Source organism: Bactrocera latifrons, unplaced genomic scaffold (genome assembly GCF_001853355.1).
Source record: "Bactrocera latifrons isolate USDA-ARS-PBARC rearing strain unplaced genomic scaffold, ASM185335v1 scaffold_60, whole genome shotgun sequence".
Classification (NCBI taxonomy): Eukaryota; Metazoa; Arthropoda; class Insecta; order Diptera; family Tephritidae; genus Bactrocera; species Bactrocera latifrons.
Window position 1 is genome coordinate 1,476,616 of NW_017537268.1, and position 23,182 is coordinate 1,499,797.

The 23,182-nt window shown below is 36.2% G+C and overlaps 3 protein-coding genes across 4 annotated transcripts; 1 reads left to right on the plus strand and 2 right to left on the minus strand.

The window, feature by feature from the left end:
- The first annotated feature begins 4,995 nt into the window (after positions 1–4,995).
- On the plus strand, positions 4,996–19,465 carry LOC108975037 (atlastin). 2 transcript variants are annotated; one of them, XM_018943272.1, is made up of 7 exons: positions 4,996–5,202; positions 16,478–16,772; positions 16,852–17,631; positions 17,696–17,851; positions 17,916–18,196; positions 18,270–18,336; positions 18,408–19,465. In XM_018943272.1, exons 2-7 carry the CDS (start codon positions 16,578–16,580, stop codon positions 18,534–18,536), a joined length of 1,608 nt encoding a protein of 535 aa, XP_018798817.1. In that variant the 5' UTR covers positions 4,996–5,202; positions 16,478–16,577; the 3' UTR covers positions 18,537–19,465. The 2 variants fall into 2 exon arrangements, with proteins under 2 accessions (XP_018798817.1, XP_018798816.1); XM_018943271.1 differs by lacking the exon at positions 4,996–5,202 and adding an exon at positions 14,023–14,140.
- LOC108975036 (putative tyrosine-protein kinase Wsck) lies at positions 8,399–12,511 on the minus strand. The gene is made up of 3 exons (XM_018943270.1): positions 10,470–12,511; positions 9,099–10,401; positions 8,399–9,052 (listed from the first exon to the last, which is right to left on the minus strand). Coding segments are annotated over exons 1-3 (2,568 nt in total). The 5' UTR covers positions 11,733–12,511; the 3' UTR covers positions 8,399–9,050.
- Positions 19,466–21,113: 1,648 nt separating the features above from the next.
- Positions 21,114–23,182, minus strand: LOC108975032 (metallothionein-2; the record flags this gene model as incomplete). Its single annotated transcript, XM_018943253.1, is given in 3 exon segments — positions 21,114–21,511; positions 21,573–21,764; positions 22,318–23,182. Coding segments are annotated over 2 exon segments (180 nt in total). The 3' UTR covers positions 21,114–21,356.

Genomic DNA, 23,182 nt, shown 5'->3' on the forward strand with positions numbered 1-23,182 from the left:
CAACTCAAATATGAAAAAGTTAGAAATAAATCAATTTCATACAAATTTCGTAACGGTTCTGAACCAAAGTCAACATATGTACATATATTTATATTTTTATTGTTGATTTTTGACTGTGTTGTAGTAAATTTAATATTTATTATCGACATGTTTATTTTCTTTCAAGTCTCTCTAAACAACGCAATGTAACAGCTGATTAGTCCTGTTCGTTTGCAATTGAGCGTTTTTATGACTGTTACGTACTGAATTGCAATATAGTCTCAAGTCACGAAAATTGTCACTAATTTAAAGACTTGTGACTGTATCGAACAGAAGTCCAGTATAAATTCTTTAAGCTTAAAATCTCCCTGCAATGTACTGTACATAAGTGTAAGAAGTCCTCGAATACAAAATTTACATGTTTACAACTTGGTTTGTGCTCAACTAAAAAAAACTCACTCTCATCGAACAATAACTACTCTTCAAAACAAATATATTTATTAGTCTCTTTATAAGACTTGATCTTCAAGGAAGTCTWCATTTTTATACACTTTAAGTGTTCGTAAGTTTGAATATATTTATCGAAAGGTCTGCGGACTTTTTCCGACGGCAGTTTATACCCAATATGAAGACTTGTTTTTGGAACAAGGGCTAGAAAGGTAAAATTACGAATAAAAAACTAAGCATCGTTTAAGCTTTGAAATGAATTAGCACCATGGYCCATGTCACATAGATATGGTATGGTACTAATTTAATAAGATTTTATACTTCAGATGCGAAAATGTTGTACAATCTTACAATTTTTAATTAAATTATGAATATTTTTAATATTAAAATAAGAATTTTACTTTTAATAATTGAATAAAAAACTAAGATATGCTAAATTCCGCCAAAATAATTCAATTAAATGTACACAAGTTAMTTTCCAGCAATGTGGCAACATCAGAATTGGCGCAAGGCTGAGAAAAACTATAAATATACAAGCACCTACAACGGTAACTGTGTACGTTTGTACATACAATACAATTAAGGGATAACATAAAAATAAAAGAAAAGGATAATAAAATAAAATAAAAAATAAAATAAAAACAACACGAATCGCACCAAATGCCAAAAGGAGTGAAGATAAAGGATAACAATTTCGTAACTGCGAAAGACATAACAGCAATAAACTGAAATGGAAAAACAACATTCCACTATACATGAGCTGGAGAGAAAGTGAGAGCTGAAACTGAAGCTGAAGTCGTAGATGTGCTAACAACAATGGTAGCAGCAAACTAAGCCAAGGTGGATGTGTGTGTCTGTGGTGCCGTGTGCTAGCGGAGGGGGGCGGCGGARTATTTCGGATGTGTTGTTAACTCCCTGCGTATAAAGAGAAAGAGAGAAGCTAAGCACAAGAGGAGAGGAAATTTTATTATATTGAATTGGCAATGGATGGTACAAAGATGTTTTCATATGATAAATCAACGAGCTTCACCGTTATACACACCTACTTTTCAAAGTATTGTGTTTTATTAACCGTCCATACAGCCACACATACACAGCACACACAAACAAATAACTAGACGAGCAACGATGATAGTCGCCAAGCGAGAGAYGGCAAAGGATGCTCGAAAGTTGCCTGCAATTGCAACGGCGAGGAGGACGTAACTGTTTGCACTATCGCCTCTCGATAGACATACCATACTATGGAATGTGAGCCAACTTTAATGAGTTAAACGCTGGAGTATAATTTAAAGCTTAATGCGATTTTCGTCAATTATACTTTAAACGAAATGGAAATAGTGCAAAGCAAATATATTTGTGTATACATTTTCAACCACTGTACGAATGGCTGGGTATTGGGATTCAGACATACACAAATACATACATACATACATATGTACGTATTTATAAGTGAGATATGTTGGTGTATTAAAGGGCAGCTTTAATTTTATGTGTATAAGAACTTTTCTGCAACTTAGTATACATTTCGCAAAAACATACCGACATTCGTACACCTTTACTGATGTACATACATACATACATACATATACTATAAATATAGGTTTATACTTAGAAACGAATGCTAAACTTATCACTTGACTTTGTATAACTCTGTGGCGGAGCCCGCCCCCACCGCCACTCAAGGTGATACATATACCTATATATACACACACACACAWACACATAATTGCGTACTTTGGAGATATACAGACGTTGTACATTTGACTGTGCAATCAAACGTCAATCAAAGAAGGAGGAGACGGAAACTTCGAAGATCCGTCAACTGTCATTTAAGCAGCATAAAAGGATACTTTTTCACACARCAAATAAGTGTGTTCATTTGTTTTATGCGAATTTGCGCTGGGCAAAAAGTGTGCGCTTATCATCTACATATGTACATAGAATATACATATATCCAAATTGTTCTTCGCAACAACAATGTTGTTGTTTTTTTACGTGTATACAATTATACACGCACACACACAAATATACATAATTGTGGGCTTACAAAGTTACATCTCGTTTTTTACATAAATGCATATGTATACATATGTATATCCATTTTTATATATATTACATAGCATATAATTATGATAGATACTAAAATTTTCACTTTACACAACTAGCAGCAACAACAACCATTTTTCCACATCWATGGCAAAGCTTTAAGAGCAATTTTTCACTTTTCACTTAAATGCAACGGTACTTGAAGGTGGAAAGCACTTGATTTCCAATTTCTTAATGAAAAATTCATGCTTTTCCCCCCTTACGTCCGTGCTTGTGTAGGTATAATGATGCTTGAGTTGCGCTGAACCGAAAAAATACACGAAAACGTTTTTATTTTCATGAGTGCTTGCATTTTTTCGTTATATTATGATGATATTTTCACATTTCTACAAATTCATTTTTCAATTTCATTTATATTTATACATATATTTTTATTAATAAATCTTTGCTTTTCTGCTGCTGTAGCTAAATATTCTCATTTGCGTCGATTCGATAAAATACAATTTTTCAGAACTCTGCGACCGATACAATTTTTGTCGCGATATTCCGTGTCCGTTGTTGTTCTTTAATTTTTCAGTTAGTAGTATGTTTCATTTAGCGCTAAACACCTTTTTAATTGCCGTTTAATTATTTAAACACACAATTTATACTTCTGCGTTTAGCGTTAATATTTTCTTTMCATTTTTTATCCTTTTCCTTTTACTTTTCTAGAATGTTGTGTAGAAAAAAAGTAAAATAAAAAATAAACGCGTTGTGCGAAAATTCCGTTGGTATTTTGCCGTTTTTTGCATGCGAACCAACTATTTTACGGAGCACTACTATTTTGGCCAAGACGAACATCAAAGACGAGCGACAGCCAAAATGAAAATMTCGCCAGCAGCATCAATGCCGCCCGCCCACTGCACCTCCTCGCATAACAATACTTCGGCGCTCGCGATGTTTGCTCCAAACTCACGAGAGCTCGGTAGCGTGCTCTCGGCAGGAGCCAACACCACCCGATGATGACGTTTTGCCTTGGTTTGTTGTTGCACCCAACGAGATGCTGCTGCTCCATTGTTGAGTGTTTAGTTTTGTTACTCGCTCGCGCATTTTCACTATTGCTACACCTGCCTGCCTGCTCTCACTATGGGAGAGCAGTGGGCCTATTGGTAGTACACAGTCACATACATATGTGTGTAAATGGTATGTATCGTTGTATGTATATGCGCTTTTGAGTAGTGGTAACTTTCACGTTGGACATCAGAATGTTTACCACTTTCTCGCAGTCGAGCATTTCGGGGTGAATGAAGGTGTACCGTGGCGGGCGACGGACGCAACAAGGGATCTGATGTGTATTCAAATAATATTAATATAAGTGTATTGTGCGCGTTCTGTTACATAAATGCTTGCATGTATATATGTATACAGTTATTGTTTTTGGCGCGTTTTACTCAAGTTTTCAGTGCCGAAGAATGGCAAAGCGAAGAYAACGCGAGCTCGTAAAAGTTGAAAGTAAAAAATAAGAAATGTGCAAATAGGATATTTTAAAGTAGAATACGAGGAAATAGAAATATTTACGCGCGCATACCACTGTGCGATACAAATGACATTTAAAAAGTTGCCAGGTGAAATTTTTGCCTTCTATATTTCTTTATCTTAACGGTATAACATCTGTACGTTCATAACGTAAGATTGTAATCTCAGATGCTGTTGTTGTAACGGCAGAAAACTTCTCTGAAGCAATTTGCAGTAATGCCGTCGAGACAATCCTTGGCCGAATAATTATCAGGCTTCGTGATAACGGTTGGAACCTCAGTCATTTTCTGTGGTTAACATTTCATTTAATTTGTTATTATCGTACGTTCAATAACTTTTCATATCGTAAATATACGTTCCGCTTCGAAGAAGCATAACCACGCTTGTATACTTTTTGAGGCACTGTATCAACACTTTTTGAACCACGAGCTTGTGATGCAAGTAAATATTTTGTCGCGTCGCAAAATAGCAACTTTATTGAAACTTATTTAAATTTTAAAAAGTGTAACCACTAACATACTTTTTATTAAACACCGCGAAGTTTATTTAACTACTAATCTAAACTTTATTATTGCATTAACATTTTGAATTCAATAYAGGTATGCGTGTTATAACCTGTATGTTTATATGCAAGAGAAAATTACAAAAATATTTGAAAACGAAATCAAAACAAWTCGGTAAAGAGCTATTTAAAAYGCAACCATCMATTTAYAACTGAAGCATGAAGATGCAGGGTGACTCATATCATTTGCCAAGATTAAAACAACATCAGATTTCAATGAAAATATGCCAGTATCAGTTTTTATAACTAAAGGATTCGTATTCGTTGTTGTTTGTTGTGAATTATTTTATGCATTTCTCCTTATATTTACTAAATACGCATATATATAAAATTCATTACACTTGCAACATTTAACAATTTGACACAACATATATTAACACAGCAACCCTACATAAAATTTGACGTGTGTTTTAGGAAATCGTGTTATCTCGGTCTTCCGCACGATTTGTACGTAAGCATGCAACAAAAACAATAAAAATTTGTTGGAAAAGAGTGTCAATATCTAACAAATAGATTAAATTTGCCGTCACTAGAGGAAAATCAAAAATTTCTGCGAGCAAATTCCAAAATTAGCAAGGAGATTAAATTTTTCCAGCTAATTGAACTTTAAATTATTCGAGTGCATAAAGCAGACTGCAACGCAATATCTATACGTAAGTGAAAACATTAAAGTGACAAGCCACATCAATATGTATAAATTCTCGTGTCAAGTGAATATTAATTGTGTTCATCCAGGAAACTGCATCAAAGTTATATATAGGATGCGTATGAAAGGAATTTTGTATGATTTAAGATGAAGAAAATTAGGGTAGTAGGGCTAAAAGGTAACAAAATATCTAGTAATGAGATACTGCAACATTCAAAAATATGTGTTATTGCATGTGAATTATTTAGGAACGGGGGTCATATGTTGAGAGGAAGGTGTTGATTACCTTCAAAGGGGTCGAGCAGTTTCTGCTTGGATACCAAAATTTCGATGCATATAAGCAGTATGCAAATGTTGAGGCAGGTTTTTAACTGTTGATCTATTTCATAATGAAGATGGATCRCTGCATTAACATTATTTGTTTAATTTATTAACTATTTTACCAGCATGCAGCCACATATTTTTATCAGTAATCAGTAATCGAACAGCTGAAATAAATTCTGTAAAAGCAAAATTTTTTGAAAAGTTTTACAAGTAATATCAATGTGTTGTTTAATAATGTGACGTGTCACTTAGTTTTGATAATCTATAATAATCTATGGAACTAATTTTTATTCATCATACGGAAGTTGTACAATGATGATAAAATTATAGTAGAATTAACAATTATGCTACAGTTACCAACACAGTATTGGAACTTAACAACATGCTTATTGCTAACTTAACATGGGTATGCAATTTTATTTATGTGTCTAATATCTGCTTCGAAGCTAATCAAATATGCGGCCATTCTGATGCCCTGAAAATTATATTCATTTGAAATACATAAGTAATTATAACAGTCTAAACATACAAAATATTTCTATACCCTGAACAGTATGTATACGTTTCCTTCAAATTTATAACACCCGGAAGGAAAAGTCGGCGACCCCATTATGTATGCGTATAAATGGTCAGCGTGGCGGACTGAGTCGATTAGGCAAGTTCCGTCTGTCTGTCTGTATATAYGYGCAATGGTCCCTCATTATTTCAAAGAAACATCGAACCGTTACTGACAGGTAACCTTTGCTTTTCTGCTGAAAGAATGCATAAGGCTGTATACAACGACTTTATCTACCGATTAATTAATTTGCTTTTAACGGTATAAAATTATGACAACGAGAAAAAGGTTTGTAGCTGTGTGAAATGAATTTGTTACCAATCATTCACAGTTCTCTGCTAATGCTTTCTCTCTAGCTCAATATTTTCCATTTTTCAATAAAAATATACATATAATATATAAGCTTGAAGATTGCATATAACATTTCCTCCCTTCTGTCTATGATTCGTCTTATTATGCCGGCTACTTAGCAGTCCATCCGCGATCGTCCCTTTATTTAAATCGTCCATCAGTTCAATTAGTGAACGATGTGCATTAAAAATAAAGGTGCTCAGCTGTTAACTCTGATGCGAATTGTGCTTTATGCTTTTTAATTTACTTTGGTGAGCTAATTCATCGCCTTCATTYGTATTCACAAATTTGTTTTTAAAATGCTATAAAACAATAAATATTGCTACGTGTCTACAAAACATTCGTTTATACATAGTTATATATTCGGTAATACTCACACACATTGTATAATAAATTTGCACGCAAATACGCAAGCAAATATGTACATAAATGTTTTGATGTTTCATATGAGTCTTTATTTATATAATACATGAAGACATGCATTTTTATATGACAATAATAATAGTTTTCGCCAAATAGTATTTTAAAGCAGTATATTGTTAATTCGGGTAAAAAATTCCCATAATGTATACAATATACAGTGAAACTACGATAACTCTTATTTGCAAAGGACCACAATTAAAATACGAGTTATGCATTTTTTCAAGTTATCAAGTTATACCTGTCTCTTATACACATCTAGATGTGTATAAGAGACAGGTGAAACTACGATAACTCTTATTTGCAATGGACCACAATTTAAATACGAATTATGCATTTTTTCAAGTTATCAAGTTATACAACTTATAGAGGCAACATACAGAATATACGAATTATAGAGTTTTTTTAATTTATTTTTTCAATTTTACATAAAAAACAAGAAATGATTGTACATATTTAAATTTTAAAATATGAAGTACATATGTTATTCAATCAATATATGTATGTATGTATTTTGAAAAATTGTACAAAAAAATTAAGAAAAGTGTTCATTTTAAAAGAAATCCGTAATATGTTTTTGACGGACATTATTTTGGCGTATTTTATGTATGGCATTATCAATGTTTACAATAAATACGAGTTGTAGAGGCTTTTGATACACATTTTTCAATTTTYGTCTCAAGAAAAATACGAGTTATCAAAGGGACCGAAATACATGCATTTTTCGCGAATTTTTCTAGGGACCGAAGAAATACTATGAAATATCAAGGTTTTTCGCTAATCGAAAGTTCACTGTAATGATATTTGAAGAATATTCTTTTGGATAGCGCCAATTATTATGGAAGTATCGGAAAAAARGCGAGTTGCAAAAAATTATACCGGGAAGGGTTTTCGAAATTTCAATGTTTTGCTTTTTGAGAATATTACTGGAAAARCTCTGTTGTTTGCGAGAAACAGTTAGTTTTTCATTCTAAGGAGAAAAATTGCAAGAAATTTGAAAAGATCTCTAGCGTTACCTAGTAAATTATGTACATCACATCTGAAACGATGCATTAATTTAAAACAAAAACATGAAAATCCTTTGAAGAAAAAATAGGGTTGCAGTATTCTTCCAAATGAGCTAATACATACAATAAGAAGTATGTAAGTGTTTTAAGGCATTTTTTAATATTTTGATGAATTTGATTATATATTATGTATCTTCTATATGTAAAAATAAAAAATTAATAATTTGTTTTACAAATTTTACYATTTGCAATTACGCGAGTTTATTGTATAATTAACAACATTTGTTGCACAGTCTTTACAATAAACATTGATAATATTTATGATTATGTAACCAAATGATTTCTAAAAATAATTTGCATCTTGCAGAAAAAGTGAAATGTACATGTGTTTACAAGCCTTTGGCGCTTCAACGTTAAAATTCTATGTTTACATAAATTTACACATCTACAAACTTACCTAAATATCTACATATGCACACCAAAATATTTAGAAAAAAGGAAAACAATAAAAATTTAAAGCACTTATTTAATTAGTTTTCGTTCGTCAATAATATAAAAAAAACTTTTGAAACAAATTAAAAATATTTATCTGATAATGTCAATATACACTTTTTATATTCACCACTTTGTGTGCGTAGAAATGCTAGAAAACAAAATTCTAATAAAATTTTCAATCCGGTATATTTAAGATTACATGAGCTTTTAAATACTATACCACTAATATCGCGTGAAGATATTTTATTCTATTGCAGTTTAAATATAATATTATTAAAGAAACTCAATTGTAACATAACTAGAAAAGCCCATGTCTAGTGTATTCAAGAACAATATATTTTGTACAACATGTTTTTCCAACATTAGTATATTCCGATTTTTTTCTATTGAAATGCACAGTAATTAAACTTTCCCTTGTCTGCAGGGATATTTGGCTTTAAACTAAAATAAATAGCTGCAATCAAAACAATTATTTACGTCTAAAAATAATAATTTAAAGTAAAATCAATCAACTAACTTATTTTGCTACAAAATAAACAAAAAGTACATACATATGTATATTACAATTATTGTTTTAAAATTACACAAAACTAAGATTTGAGATTTTATGTTTGTTGTGAACAGAACTGTCGCAACCAAAGGCAGAGGCTGGTTTYTGCCAAACATTTATATTTACCATTCATATTAGGCACATTTGACTCGCTGCTTTGTATCCCTATAATGAGTATATTCAAAAGATCACATGTTGCTAGTTCAGCATTTCCAGTATTGGCATGTAGTATGGCAGCGTGTCGAGCACATTATCGCCGGGCAGTTCAGGCACTCGATCAAAGCATAACGCGTGTCGCGGTGATGTCATCAGTTGACGCACATTATACGCGATCTCCTCGAAATTGATACGTTCACTTGGCTCTAGCTGCCAGCAGTTGAGCAACAGTTGGTACAGGTCCTGAAAGACGAATGACGGTTGGGCAGGTCGTGAACCACTCTTAATTGCGTCAAGCAGTTGTTGTGTGTTTGTGATATTTGCATATAATGTGCCGCCAAGAGTACAGCACTCCCAAGCGACACAAGCGAACGACCACACGTCCGATTTGACGGAGAAGTGTTGATAACGTAACGCTTCCGGTGCCAACCAGCGAGTTATGTCGATTTTCTTTTCGTTTTGTACATACGGAATTGGACCGAATACCGACATCTTTAATTTGGCATCCGCTGTGACGAAAATATTATGTGAACACAATTGTTTGTGCACCACTTTGCAGCTGCTAAGGTATTCGAGTGCRCTGGCTATCTCATAGATCCACTGTAGTACCAACTCCTCGGAAAGTGCAGTAATACGTTGCATGGGCGCAGTGTTAGGCACGCGCCTACTCTCGATAAGACGACGTTTCAAACTCACAGTTTGATGYTCAAAGACCAAATAAAACCAATCGGTGCTAGACGAGATGCCATARAAGTCAAGTAAATGCTCGTGTCGTTGCAACTTTGAAAGATTGCGGAAGTCACGTAGCAGGTGTGCCTGCTCTTTACCCTGCAAATCGTCCAAAGCGAGCACATGCAGTTGACAGTCGGCGCTAGCTTCCGGYAATGCGGCAGAGATAAATTTGCCAGTAATTACCTCACCATAGCGTCCATCCGCAAATATGTCATTAACATTCATGCGCAATGCATTGCGGGGCAACCGTTTGCTGGGGTCCAAAGCCGAGATGAGCACATCAAGCTGCTGGCGGAAATTCTCAGCGGGCAGCAACTCATCCTCCAAAACGAACCCATTATTCTCGCGCTCGATAATCGGCTGTTGCATGGTCATCTCATGAGCATTGCGATTCAAACCTCCGCGCGCYTGGCAGGTCTTGTAGCGCAAATAGAAATACGTAAACACGCTGAGTATCAAACAGATGGCAAATACGATGCAAGTCACGGTCAAAGCAATAATGGAAGCGCGGCCCGAATCGAAAGTGGCGTATTGAAAATTATCCAATGTAATTGCGTGTTGCTCGTGTGAACCACGTGTATACAGGGTCTTTGTTACACCATTCAATGTGCTAACCTAATGAATTAGGAAATTTGTTTTCATATTAGTACAGTATTTTAGAAAATAACCAGATTTTAACTTACCAAACCCAAGCTGATGTGTATATCAGCTCCAGTCGTATTCAATGGCACATTCAAATAAGGCCCATAGCGCCTGCCATCGCCTACAAYAAATTGCCGAGTYCGATTATCGTCSGGTCCATTGTAATCCAGCTGTGCAGTTATGTAATACGGCAGTCCATCATYTTGGGCCTTTTGCCAACCACCCAGTAGTTCGGTGTCGAACGGTTGACTCAACGAGGCATCTACACGTTCCACAATTACCAGCATTTTGGACAGCGGTCCATTATCATTACGCATCGGCGGGATTTCTATGGTCATGGTGGAATCTGTTGTGCGGATCACACGTGGCTGCGGCGGCGTGGGACTAGGTATACCCACTTCGGTGCTAGCGTGTAGTGAGGCATTGCCACATACCACCTCTGCGCACATTGCCTCGACGGTTATATTGTACTCAGTAGCCGGATGTAGGTCAGTGATTTCGAAGCTTGTCTCCATGCCCTGCACTATAAATTCGGGCTGCGGGAAGAAAGGCAGTGTTGAGTACGTGCGCAGTACATGTGTACGTATGCGGAAATTCGTAATCTCTTGAACTGGGTTCATTGCGGCGGCCTCAATGCCAGCCACAAAAACTTTGCTAGGAGGCAAGTGCGAGTCCCAAGCTACTGTTATGGTGTATTCGGTAACGTTGTCCACGCGGAGATTGCGGGGTGCCGTTTTTGTGGCCCATATTGTTGAATAGTAGCTGTGTACGCCAACGCCACCACAATACTGTGATTTGTCAGCTAAGCAGCGTGTATTGCACAGTTTATCATCTTGACGATCCTTCGCGATGACCTTATTAATGCAGAAACAACGTTCCGCGGATAAAATAGCGTAGCTGAAGTTTTGATGCTCGCATATTTCTACACAAGTCCGTGGCGTCTTCGAGTAAATGGACTCCTGCAGGAGATCTGTGCGCGCAGTGTAGCAACCGACGTAGAAAAACGTTGACTCACCTGCGATAGGCACGATCTGTAATTGTTCGGTGTTTTGAGCGTTTGCTAAAGTTAGGAGTACGGYGAAATATAACAATAGCGATTGCAACATGCTGCGGCCAGAACGTTGTGTAAACAAGTGTGTTGAACTGTTAGTATGACTGTTAGTGTTGCTGCTACCGTCGCTGCCATAGCTACTTCGCCAAGTGTGACTCCACGCTTTAGCTGGGCGGTGGCCGTTATTGTAGGTATTATTTTGACGTTGTATGTGCACCGTTCGTTGAAGTGCTTCAAAAGTCTTTGCTGGCATTCTGAATGCTGCTGCTATAGCCACTGTTGCTGGAATCCGACTAATTAAATGCTCCGTTCGCTTGGCGTKCAGGGTGCCACCCTCATTCAATAAACCTTTATTTACTCTTATCAAATTCGATTATCCACAAGCTTTGTTGGCGYACTAATTAAGTCTCTTTTCTTTTGCTGCTTTTATTAGGCTTTTGAATTATGTTTTGAAATTTCGCCAACGTTGGTCTCCTCTATTATATTTTACTATTGAGAATCGCATACGTTAGATCTGACGTGCATTTGCCCAGTGTTCTGCTTCATTGTCCAGCGATTATGCGATCCAACAAGCGGCACCAACCAGTAACGTTCCATTTAAAAACACAGCCAGTAATCGAATTGACAAAGCGGCGCTCACTTGTTTACTCACTTATTCGTCCCACAAACGACCACGACGACGACGTTTCACAGCGRCAAAAGCGAGTTGAAAAGCCTGCATTTAACCGAACGTCGTCTGACGGTTGTTACTGGTGTCAGCTATCGTTGTTACTTTCATATTCTCTGTTTATGTGTCGTCGTAAGCCTCTGTCGCATATGTACAGGAAAGAGATCGATGTTGAGCRCACCTAGCGATCGGGGCAAACGTGTTTTTCATTTCATGTTTTCTCCCATTCGTTTGTACATTCCACCGTTCGTAGCTGTATTGGGAACTGATTTGGATTTTACCTGTTTTTGCTTTAACCCGGCTTAAAAWGTATTCGGGCCATTGATGACTAATACCGTACCCTCACTGTTCGACGGCCGACAGCGAAGAGAAAAAGAATATGTGAGTGTGGAAAATATTGCTGAGAACAGTTATTTTGAATACGTAACATGGCTTGTAAGAAAATGCTAACCTCGAGTTTGWATTTTCAATAAATTCTCCTCATTTTCGTTAATTTTTTGAAGGGGCRTTTTATTTTATAACAAAATAAAAATAATATAACTACATTTACATAATTTAAGTCAATAGGCAATTCATTTTGTAAATATTAATGGCAATATATTCGAAACTTTTCCTTCGAAAAAAGATGTTGAGCCGCGAAGAAGAGTTTTCTACTTAAAATTATCTCAAGTCCAAAAACAAAAAAAATTACAACAGACAAAGAACTAGTTAACATTAAGCTTATCGATCCGAACAGGTTTAGATCGCCGAAATAACAACCCTTGATTGGATAAAATCTGGACTAATTTCGTTAACGGAGAACCGGCTGTCTTGAGAACCACCTCTTTGTTTTCCCAGCAAACCCGACTCTTCTAAAACCGCTCTTCCGTCCGACCCCCGCCGAAATGGAACATTTTCTGAACCTGGCGTTAGATGACTTCGATGACAACCATACCACGTAAGCGGAGATTATATAATTACAACCTCAACAAAAAAAACGAAGAACTAGTCTAAATTATGATTTTTTATAAAATGGTGGCTTCCCAAAAAAGTAGTTCTTTGTGAAAAAAGTCACAGTTTTAGGCTTAGAAAATGAAAATCGCTATCAAAATTATTATTCATTCGGTCATAACTTGACAAATATATTKAAGAAACCACGTGAATTTTCAAGTCGATCGGTCCGGAGAAATTTACTCGGAATAAAAGGTTGAGGGCCAATTCCGCTAACTAAAAAAAAAATTTTAAGAAAAAAAAATTACGAATACGCTCATATCTATGAAACTATTTGACGGTTCAACTTCAAATTATTGAAGATTATCATAAAATATTTGGTATGTTCATAAATCAAAAATCGATTTTTCATATAAAGTAAACTGCCGTATATAACATACATTTCTCGTGACAAAAAAAAAATCAAAATTTCCAAAATACTGGTTGTTGACATCACTAGGCAGTGAACCATCCAACCTTCAGTTCAGAKCACATTAACTCACTCTAGCTACATTGTCATATGTACATATAAACAAGAAGAATATTAAACAAAACAGAAAGCCAAGCAAAAATCAGTACTTATACTGATCGAATCGTCGATGTAATCATCCAATATACAGATATATACCAGTATATATGTATGTACATATATACAAATTTATGTACCTCAGCGATACGAGCAGGTTCTGGTTAATACATTCTTTKTCATGCTTCCAAATCTCTACAATATCGTTGTGAGATCGATCGCAAGAGACGAGTGCTCAAGTCTGAACACGATTAACGCTCCGCTCGCAACGAGCACAGCACAGTGCCGGAGAACCCACTACGTTGACACTGTGTCTGCTCGTATATAACATTTGATTGTCGCGAATGGAACCGAATCGCCTCGATGCCAAGTGAACTGAACTAATCTGAGTTGGGGCACACAGAGCAGTGTCCGCGCTTTTGAGTAGTAAATCGACTGCGTGCGGTGACGGTTAATTAATTCAATTAAATCGTCGTTTTACCAAAAGCCCAAAAATCTGGTAAATACTTATTAGTGATAGAACGCCACGAGTAAATAATTCTCCATAATCGGCCACAAAAACAAGCACAACATTGTTGTATGTGCTTGTTGTTGTTGTGTGACAAATAAGTCGCTTACTACCGAGTTTACAAATATTGTTGACGTAGTTACTTTTGTAGTTGTTGGTATTATTATTGTTTCTATTGTGGTTTTTGTTGTTSACTGTGAGCTGTTTGATTTAAGATTGCTTCCAATTATCTACGTATTTCCATACTCGCCTATCTCTATCGGCTGCAGATATTGGAATCTGCATTGTGTACTGTTATTTATAAAGTGTGCGCTGCTGGTGTGCCGATATTGCTCCGGGTTTCCAATAACAAGCTCAAGTTTATATTATTTTCGCATTGCTTTTGACATTGAAAAAATATACATACTTGAAGTTCAAAGTTTTGAAGTCCAAGTAAGGTGACTTCATGGCAAATAATCGTGAACGCAATTRAATGAGTGACAGAAAGGAAATAAAATCGTACTGTTTGGATAACGCATTAATTATAATAATTATAGCATAAGTAAATGTAAATAAACAATAAGCGATAATCTTAATGTTACTAAATATATTTGATTAGTTTAATTTGTAAATTTTTTACCAGTTTGTTGCACTGTAGCTATAATTTCTTTCTATTTTTTTTTTATTTTTAACAATTTTATTAAAAAAAAAAATATTTCCAAATGCGCAACAATATTTAATATCTCGTTAATATATAAATATACACACAGCGTGGCTAAACATTTATATTTTAAGCCAATGATGTTTGATTTTTTTTTTTTGTTCCCTTTCAAGTGTTCACTTAATTCATTTTCTCTSAAAATAAATGTATCCAAATGTTTCACTATTCCCAGTGTGGACGTCATCAGTTAAGGTATTTTTATTGAAATAAATTGTGATTCGAAAGCGGAGAGCGACTTGTTGCTCAATTAATTGATGTCGAAAGCCAAAGGTCTACACCATTTACACCCATAACTGTTCCCAGCCAAATTAAATAAATATTGCCTAACAATGCCTTATGCTAATATATATCTAAGTTACAATTTGGGAGATTTATTAGATATTTTTGTTGCTTTTGTTATTATGTGATTTCATATTGTGTTGTTTGGCACGAAATGAGTTCCGTTGCACTCGCTGTGACATTTCAACTAGAAAAATTGTTATTGTCAGATGATTAATCTTGAGAAGTATGCCGCCAGTATTAACCCGTTGAGCTCAACGCGCTTACAGCACATCTAACCTGCGATTACAAAACTGTAAATGTGCATTTCAAAYGTATGTGTGTGTATGTGGCTATGGCAAGACCAGAACAGGTGCATGTCTGCAGATTAGGTGTAAGCTGCAGCACGTCTGACGACACACATACACACACAGCGAAATTTACCTGTCAATGACTTGTACATTAAATAAACCTTTACCTTTGAGTCTATTTGTAGTGAAAATTCCAATTTGTTGCTGCGTTTTTGCCCAGCTACAAGCGCTGTCATCGTGTGCCCGCACTCTTCGCTCAGACAGCGCTAGTACTAGTATGTGTGGACAGCAATAGCGGCGACAACGGCYGCCGCCGCCGATGACGAATGCAAGCTACCTAAAAATTTATTTTCGGATTCTAATAATTGCGAAAAAATGAAAAATTCACACTATCCCTAGCCATTCTATACATTGCGTTGAAATTATGCTTTCATTTCAATTCAATTTTATTTTGTTGTGCTTGTTTTTGTTCCTCTTATTCATGATTTTAGTTTTTTGGCAGCTTCACATGGTTCTGWAGCATTTTGTGGCATTTTCCGCGATTTCCTCGCGCAGTGCAGTTGCAGTCACATAAGCTTGCCAAGAATTCGTCGTCTCTGCTGCGATGTTGCTTGGCAGCTGTTCTACATACAAACGTACATATGTACACACATTGCAGCAATATTAATTTTCTTGTTTTTATTTGCTCAAAATTTTTGCGGAAAATATTAAGTAATATTCAAATTTAAAGATTTTTTTTTTCAAATTCTTTTGTTATTAACAAAAAATATTAATTATCCAATAAGGTTTCCAAAAGCTTTTCATATAGTACTAATTTAACGTTGTATGAAGTAGGGCACCTTAGACCTCATCTCTTAAAATKAATTTAAGGAGGAGAGAAATTAGAATGTGAGGTAAAGGGATAATGACGATATTCATATTTTCGAAGTGGAGTTAGAAAATATTATTGAAAATATATTATGAGAAAACTGCCATCAATATAGAGATACATTTACTCCATAGTTTGTCAATTATAAACATTTCTTTGTCTCACATTCACACTTCTCTCTTTCGTTCCAGCGTAATCCAACGTGAAATAATTGTAGAAACGAGGCACATAAAACAATTTGCGGAGCTGCCACTGTAGGCCGTATAGTAGGTGCACTTACAGCCATTAGCCATGCCTGGAACGGCAATCCAGATAATAAACACATCGGAGGAGCACACTTTTGTTCTTAACGAAGATGCATTGAGCGAAGTGTTAATGCGCGACGAAGTGAAAGATCGCTTCGTATGCGTCGTATCGGTGGCGGGGGCGTTTCGCAAAGGTAAAAGTTTTCTGCTAGACTTTTTCCTGCGCTATCTATACTCCAAGGTAATTTCAAATTCACACAAAATTTTTAATTAATAATATTCAGGCCCCATATTTTTGACTTTCTCGTTCCCATTTGTAGTATGTGCGTCATGATGTGGTAACCGATTGGATTGGTGATGAGAACGAACCGCTGACCGGCTTTTCGTGGCGCGGCGGTTCTGAACGTGATACCACTGGTATCCTAATGTGGTCCGAAATATTCCTGCACGATTACCCGAACGGCGATAAGGTGGCCATAATTTTACTTGACACACAGGGCGCATTCGACAGCCAGAGCACAGTGCGCGATTGTGCTACCGTTTTTGCGCTCAGCACAATGGTTTCATCCGTGCARATATATAATTTGTCACAAAACATACAGGAAGACGATCTGCAGCATTTGCAATTGTTCACAGAATATGGTCGCTTAGCATTGGCCGATACAGGCAAGAAGCCGTTTCAACGCTTACAGTTTCTGGTGCGCGATTGGAGTTTTCCATACGAAGCCGAGTATGGCGCTCTGGGTGGCGATAAGATACTTAAGCGCCGCCTAGAAGTGTCAGACAAACAGCACCCGGAACTGCAGTCGTTGCGACGACACATTGCAGCCTGTTTCATGGAAGTGGCATGTTTCTTGATGCCACATCCAGGCTTAAGTGTAGCGACCAACCCTAAATTCGACGGACGTCTCAAGGATATCACACCCGAGTTCAAACAGAGTCTACGCACATTTGTACCGATGCTGCTGTCGCCAGACAATTTGGTATATAAGGAAATCAGTGGCCAACGGGTGCGTGCACGCGACCTCATACAGTACTTCCAGTCATACATGAGCATCTATAAGGGCAATGAATTGCCTGAGCCGAAGAGCATGCTTGTTGTAAGTAGTAGTCGCTTTGAGTTTTACCATAAACATTGCCTAAAATACGCAAATTACTTYGCAGGCCACCGCCGAAGCTAATCATTTGACAGCYGTTGCATCAGCAAAGGAGCTTTACAATCAGCTAATGGAGGAGGTTTGTGGCGGAACCAAACCGTACTTAAGCACGGCACATTTAGAAGCCGAACACTTCCGCATCAAAGATCAGGCGTTATTCCAGGTAAGCAACAAAGTATTCTGAAGCCRTCTAGAGTTCCCACTAATTATGTATTTTATTCATGCAGTTTGCATCGAAACGAAAAATGGGCGGCGAGGAGTTCTCTGAAAAGTTCCGGCAACAATTGGATTTGGATCTGGAAGACTCCTACGTCACCTACAAAGCGCACAATGAGAGCAAAAATATTTTCAAGGCTGCACGCACGCCGGCCGTATATTTTGCCTCGGCAGTTATTTGTTACGTCCTAAGCGGAATATTTGGCCTCGTCGGCCTCTACACATTTGCCAACTTCTGTAATTTAGTAATGGGTGTTGCCCTATTAACATTAGCGCTGTGGGCGTATATTAGGTAAAGGAACGCCGTAAATTGCCAGAAACTCGGAGCCATACTGAATCCGAAATATTCCATTATTTGCTTACAGGTACAGCGGGGAAATGGGTGATTTCGGTGTAAAATTGGATGACTTTGCGACGTTTATGTGGGAAAACGTGAGTTCACATTCCTGTTACTTTTCTAAACTATTTTAAATAATATTTATCTTACAAATTTTCAATTTTAGTTTATGAAGCCCATATATCAGGGTTGCATGGAGAAGGGCATACAACATGTGGCAACGCATGCTGCCGAAGCGGCGGTCGGTGGACGCACAGCCTCGTCGGCAATGAATGGCAAAGTGAAGAAGTCATGAGAATACGCCCAACGATCTCTTCAGCAACAGCAACAACAGCTACAACAAMAAAATCAACCAAATTCTAAAGGGAAAATAGCAGCAACGAAAACCAACAACAATAACAATGTGGCTCAACAGAAAATTACAAGAGCTACAGCAACAGCATCATACAGTGGTGGCGATATTGGCGACACAGCCGGCAAAACGATGATCATGCAAATATGGTCCCGTATAATAGGCGCGTCTTCCAGCGCGCAAATGAATTCTGCTCAAACGGTCAATGCAAAAGCACGCCAATACGCCACCGCAACAAGCCCGAATGGGGAGGTCAACATCAGCAGCGGCAGCGGTAGTAGTACAACAAACACAAGTAATGCGGCTAACAATCGCAAAAAGCGAAGAGCCAAAAAGTGAACGTACTGTATATAAAAAAAAAAAGATAAACAAAAGCAACAAAAAAAAAAACTCGCCCAACACCCGTCAAACCTATTGGTTAGCTAAAATGCGTATTTTCGCGCATTCGTTAATAAATATACTTACGTATAGTCGTGTTGTGCAACTCCACGCATGGAAAACAAGTTTAACTACTTTAATACTTATCGCATAGTCTATTCTCGGGCGCGTAGTATTTTGATTTTATTACGGAGTTCCACGATTAGGCCACTTACTTGTCCAGCATTTACCCRTACTCGCTAACTACTAATATAACTAATATTGTCCACACTAGCAACAGTGTTACAGTGTTAAGGAAGATATGGGCCTCGGTCATTGTTGTTATTGTACGCGAATATTAAAGATTTTCTTTTTGTTATAATTACATCTATAATTGTACTGTTTTCAATGCTGCCTTGCAGAGCCAATTGAATAAAACCTGCAAACTTTAAGAAACCATGTCAAAGAACGTCTAAACCCTTGTAATTTGTAAGCTTAGCATGAATTCGGTTAAAGAAAATACTACATGTAGATATAATTGAATTTTGAACCACATTTCTACTCAATTCTGAGCCGCTTGATGGTACATGGTCCAACTGAACTGTCCAAAACTGCGGTGTTTTACGCATATAATAGAAGCAATSTTGCGGCTGTTGATTAACGTCAGTCTTACCTTTATGCGCGTTAATAAAAGTCGTAAATAAAATATAATTATCTTAGTAGAAATAATAAAAAGTGATGTGTCATTTGTGCATGGAAAGAATTTATAGARTTTTCGTAACGATTTTTATTGTAATTTTTGTTTGTTGTCCACCTACCTGCATATTTATGTAAAATTAATAACATTAATTATAATTAATTTGTTAATAACTAAAATACTATTAATTTTACGTATTCGCACCGTTTTTTTATACGATTTTTGTCTTCTATAACTCTCTAAGAATTATTTGGTTAAGGTATTGAATGCAATGAATATACTATAAAACGAAATACAACAATTGGAAATTTTAATTTTTTGAAATTAATTGAAAAAGGAAAATAAAGTGAATAAAACTGTAAAGAAGACATGCCTTTTCATATCCGAAACACACTGAAACATCCGGTGAAAGCTAGCTTTAAGACTTATCTTCATGAATTTACCAATGTGCATGAGAGTTTCTCTGAAGGTAGATGCCATTTGTTAAGCTCTCAATAGACAAGTTAATCACCATTTAGCAACATTAAATTGCATGTAGCAATACTCGTAATACAACAAATTGAAACTACTCGAAATTGTCGTCGGCATCAACTGAWGAAAAAACTGCTTCGGCTGTACTGGTTACAACTCTCTTCATGKGCGTTTCTTATAATATAAAGTGTAAAACAAGGAAAAACGTTAACTTCGACTGCACCGAAGCTAATATACCCTTCACAGGAGCATTTCATTTAGTAACTATGTGTGCAGTTTGTATGGAAGCTATATGCTATAGTAATCCGATCTGAGCATTTTTTTTCGGAGATTATATTATTACCTTAARCAGTAATCCATGTCAAATTTCCTGAAGATACCATGTCAAATGCGAAAGCTTTCCATACATTCAGTTTGTAAGTCTGCTATATGCTATAGTTAACCGATCAGGACAATTTCTTCGAAGATTACATTGTTTCTTTAGGAAATAACCTGTGCMAACTTTTGTCAGGATACATTGTCACATGTGAAAGTTTTCCATACAAGAGCTTGATTCCGATCGTTTTAGTTTGTATGGCAGCTRTATGTTATAGTGGTCCGATATCGGCAGTTCCGAAAAATGAGCTGCTGCTTGAAGAGAAAATGACATTTCAAAACGATATCATGACATGACGGACATGGCTAAATCGACTCTGCTCAACATACTTATAATTTCTTCTTAATTTTAATTTTGAGCGATGAGTTTGTATTGCGTCTATATGTTATAGCGATCCGATGTGAACATTTGTTCGGAGATTAGAGCGCTGCCTTGCCAGAAGCTAATTTGGTGAGTTTGTATWGCAGCTATATGCCAGAGTTATCCGTTAATTCCGAATGCGGAGCTTCTGGGGAAGAAAACGACGTGTGCGAAATTTCAGATCGATACTCAAACCGTTTGACGTATATACAGAACCAAAACCAGACGGACTAMAACTAAATCGACTCAGCTCGTCATGCTGATAAATGAAGACGTTTATTTATGACTGTTTAAARTGTAATTAAATACGAAGATCCTGATCACGCATGCCACTTTCGATGCGTATTTCAAGTGATGTCCTAAAAAACCTCTTTCGAAAACAAAGTTGAATACGACTAACATGCGAAGGCTAAATTTTTCAAAAACGCAGTTTTAAGTATTTATTCGCATATACGAATATAGTTTTCAAATCGGTATTATTATCATAAATATTACACTCAGTCTAATTGCCACACTTCTTTTCTTCGCTGCCTCCGCTGCAGCAGGACTTTGGTGGCGCCCCTTCAGTCTTTCCATCCTTGCCGGCATGACAATTACACTTATTGTCCTTGGCGCACTTGCATTGTTCATCACATTTTTGTGGTGTGCATTTGCATTCTGAGAATCATGAGAAGTTATCACATTATAATAGCGGTTAGAAGAATTTTTCTTGAATTACCTTTTTCACATCCTTTGCACGGCATCTTGATTCTGGTAATGAATAGTCCTGCAGGTAACCGACTTGTTTGCCTTTACTTTTACTGACATCTTCTGCGCATGCCGATAGTTTAGTTTTAGTTGTGGACGACATATTTATGTTATTTATTTAAGGTAATCGATTATTTTAGGAGCACATCATTATAAGTATTCTCTGTTTTGAAAACAAGAAACGTTTTTCTACATATTACTAAATCTATTTTTTCTCTGACCTGTATCCATGGCAAATATAATAATACATTGACTATTTATATAGTGACTGATATTWGGTTTTGCCTAACTTTTCACCAGACTCTTTCGCTCTGCTTTGTAATCAATTTTAGAAACACGAAACTAACGTTATTTAGGTCAATGGCCTCAGCATATCTAGTATTTGACTCTTTTATAAAAGCTTTAACGAATTCCGTTGACCTAACCTATATTTAGTTTCCTTTTTAAAACAAGAAACCCTAGAAGTCGGAGTTTTTCTGAGCAAACTTTGGTATGGAACATATTTATAAATACGTCCCATAACTGTARTATCTTCAAAGACATAACAATGCAAAATGTATTCACCGTTAGATTTTTGAATGTCATTTTTGTTATTCGACATTGCTGCACTCGTAAGCTGTCCGTTCTTTTGTGTGTAATTGAAAATGCGTTTCATTAACTTTTTATATTACTTTAATAATCATTTATAATTTATAAGTTTATCTGAATAAACTTACATGTATTGTATGATGCATGTATGTATGTATATGTATTGTATACAATATTATGTAATTATGTTTAAGTGTGTGATTTAAGTTCAATTTTTACTGTGCCACTGAATTCATACAATTTGATTGATACTCGTTCGTTTCATAAATTACTTGTGTTACTTTGAGTTGACGAATTTGCTGCTAAATYTTACAAATCTTCGTGTAATTATATCAAATATGAAACGGTACTCTTTTATGTAGTTTCTTTTTACGTTTTTGTTATATAATTCGTTATTACAATTAATTAAGATAGCCTATACTAGTACGACAACAGCGGGGACACACTCGATTCGTTCACACGCAGCGGCGCAACTCGACGCAACTATGAAAATTTCACACAATTAGTAATTCCGTTTTGCTACTTCACTTTTCCTACACTTTCGACTCGAACGCATTGCATGTCATGAAAACTTATGTACATACATGTGTGTGCAGGTGTTTGTATGCACGTATGCATAATCGTTAAATTTTTCTTTATTTAAGTTAACATCTTTTCGTCCGTTACGTTTTCATCTATGGAAAATCAACATTGAAATATGCTAAATAAGAAACAAAATCGATGTAATTTAAACTCTATAATAATTTATTTGAAGGTAAGAAATGCGTCCTACACAAATGACAGATAATAAACGAAACTTCAAAAGTTAAGCAAAGTGTTAAGTGTCTTAGAATATTTGCTTGCCTGCCTTACATACATACATAATTATGTATAGATTTATTGGGCTTAAATAAAGCCTCAGCTCATCACATCTAGACTTTTTCGTCAGCTGACACCTTTTTGTTGTGAGGATTTTTTAATTAGAAAAGAGARCATTTGAGATTTGAGGAGCTC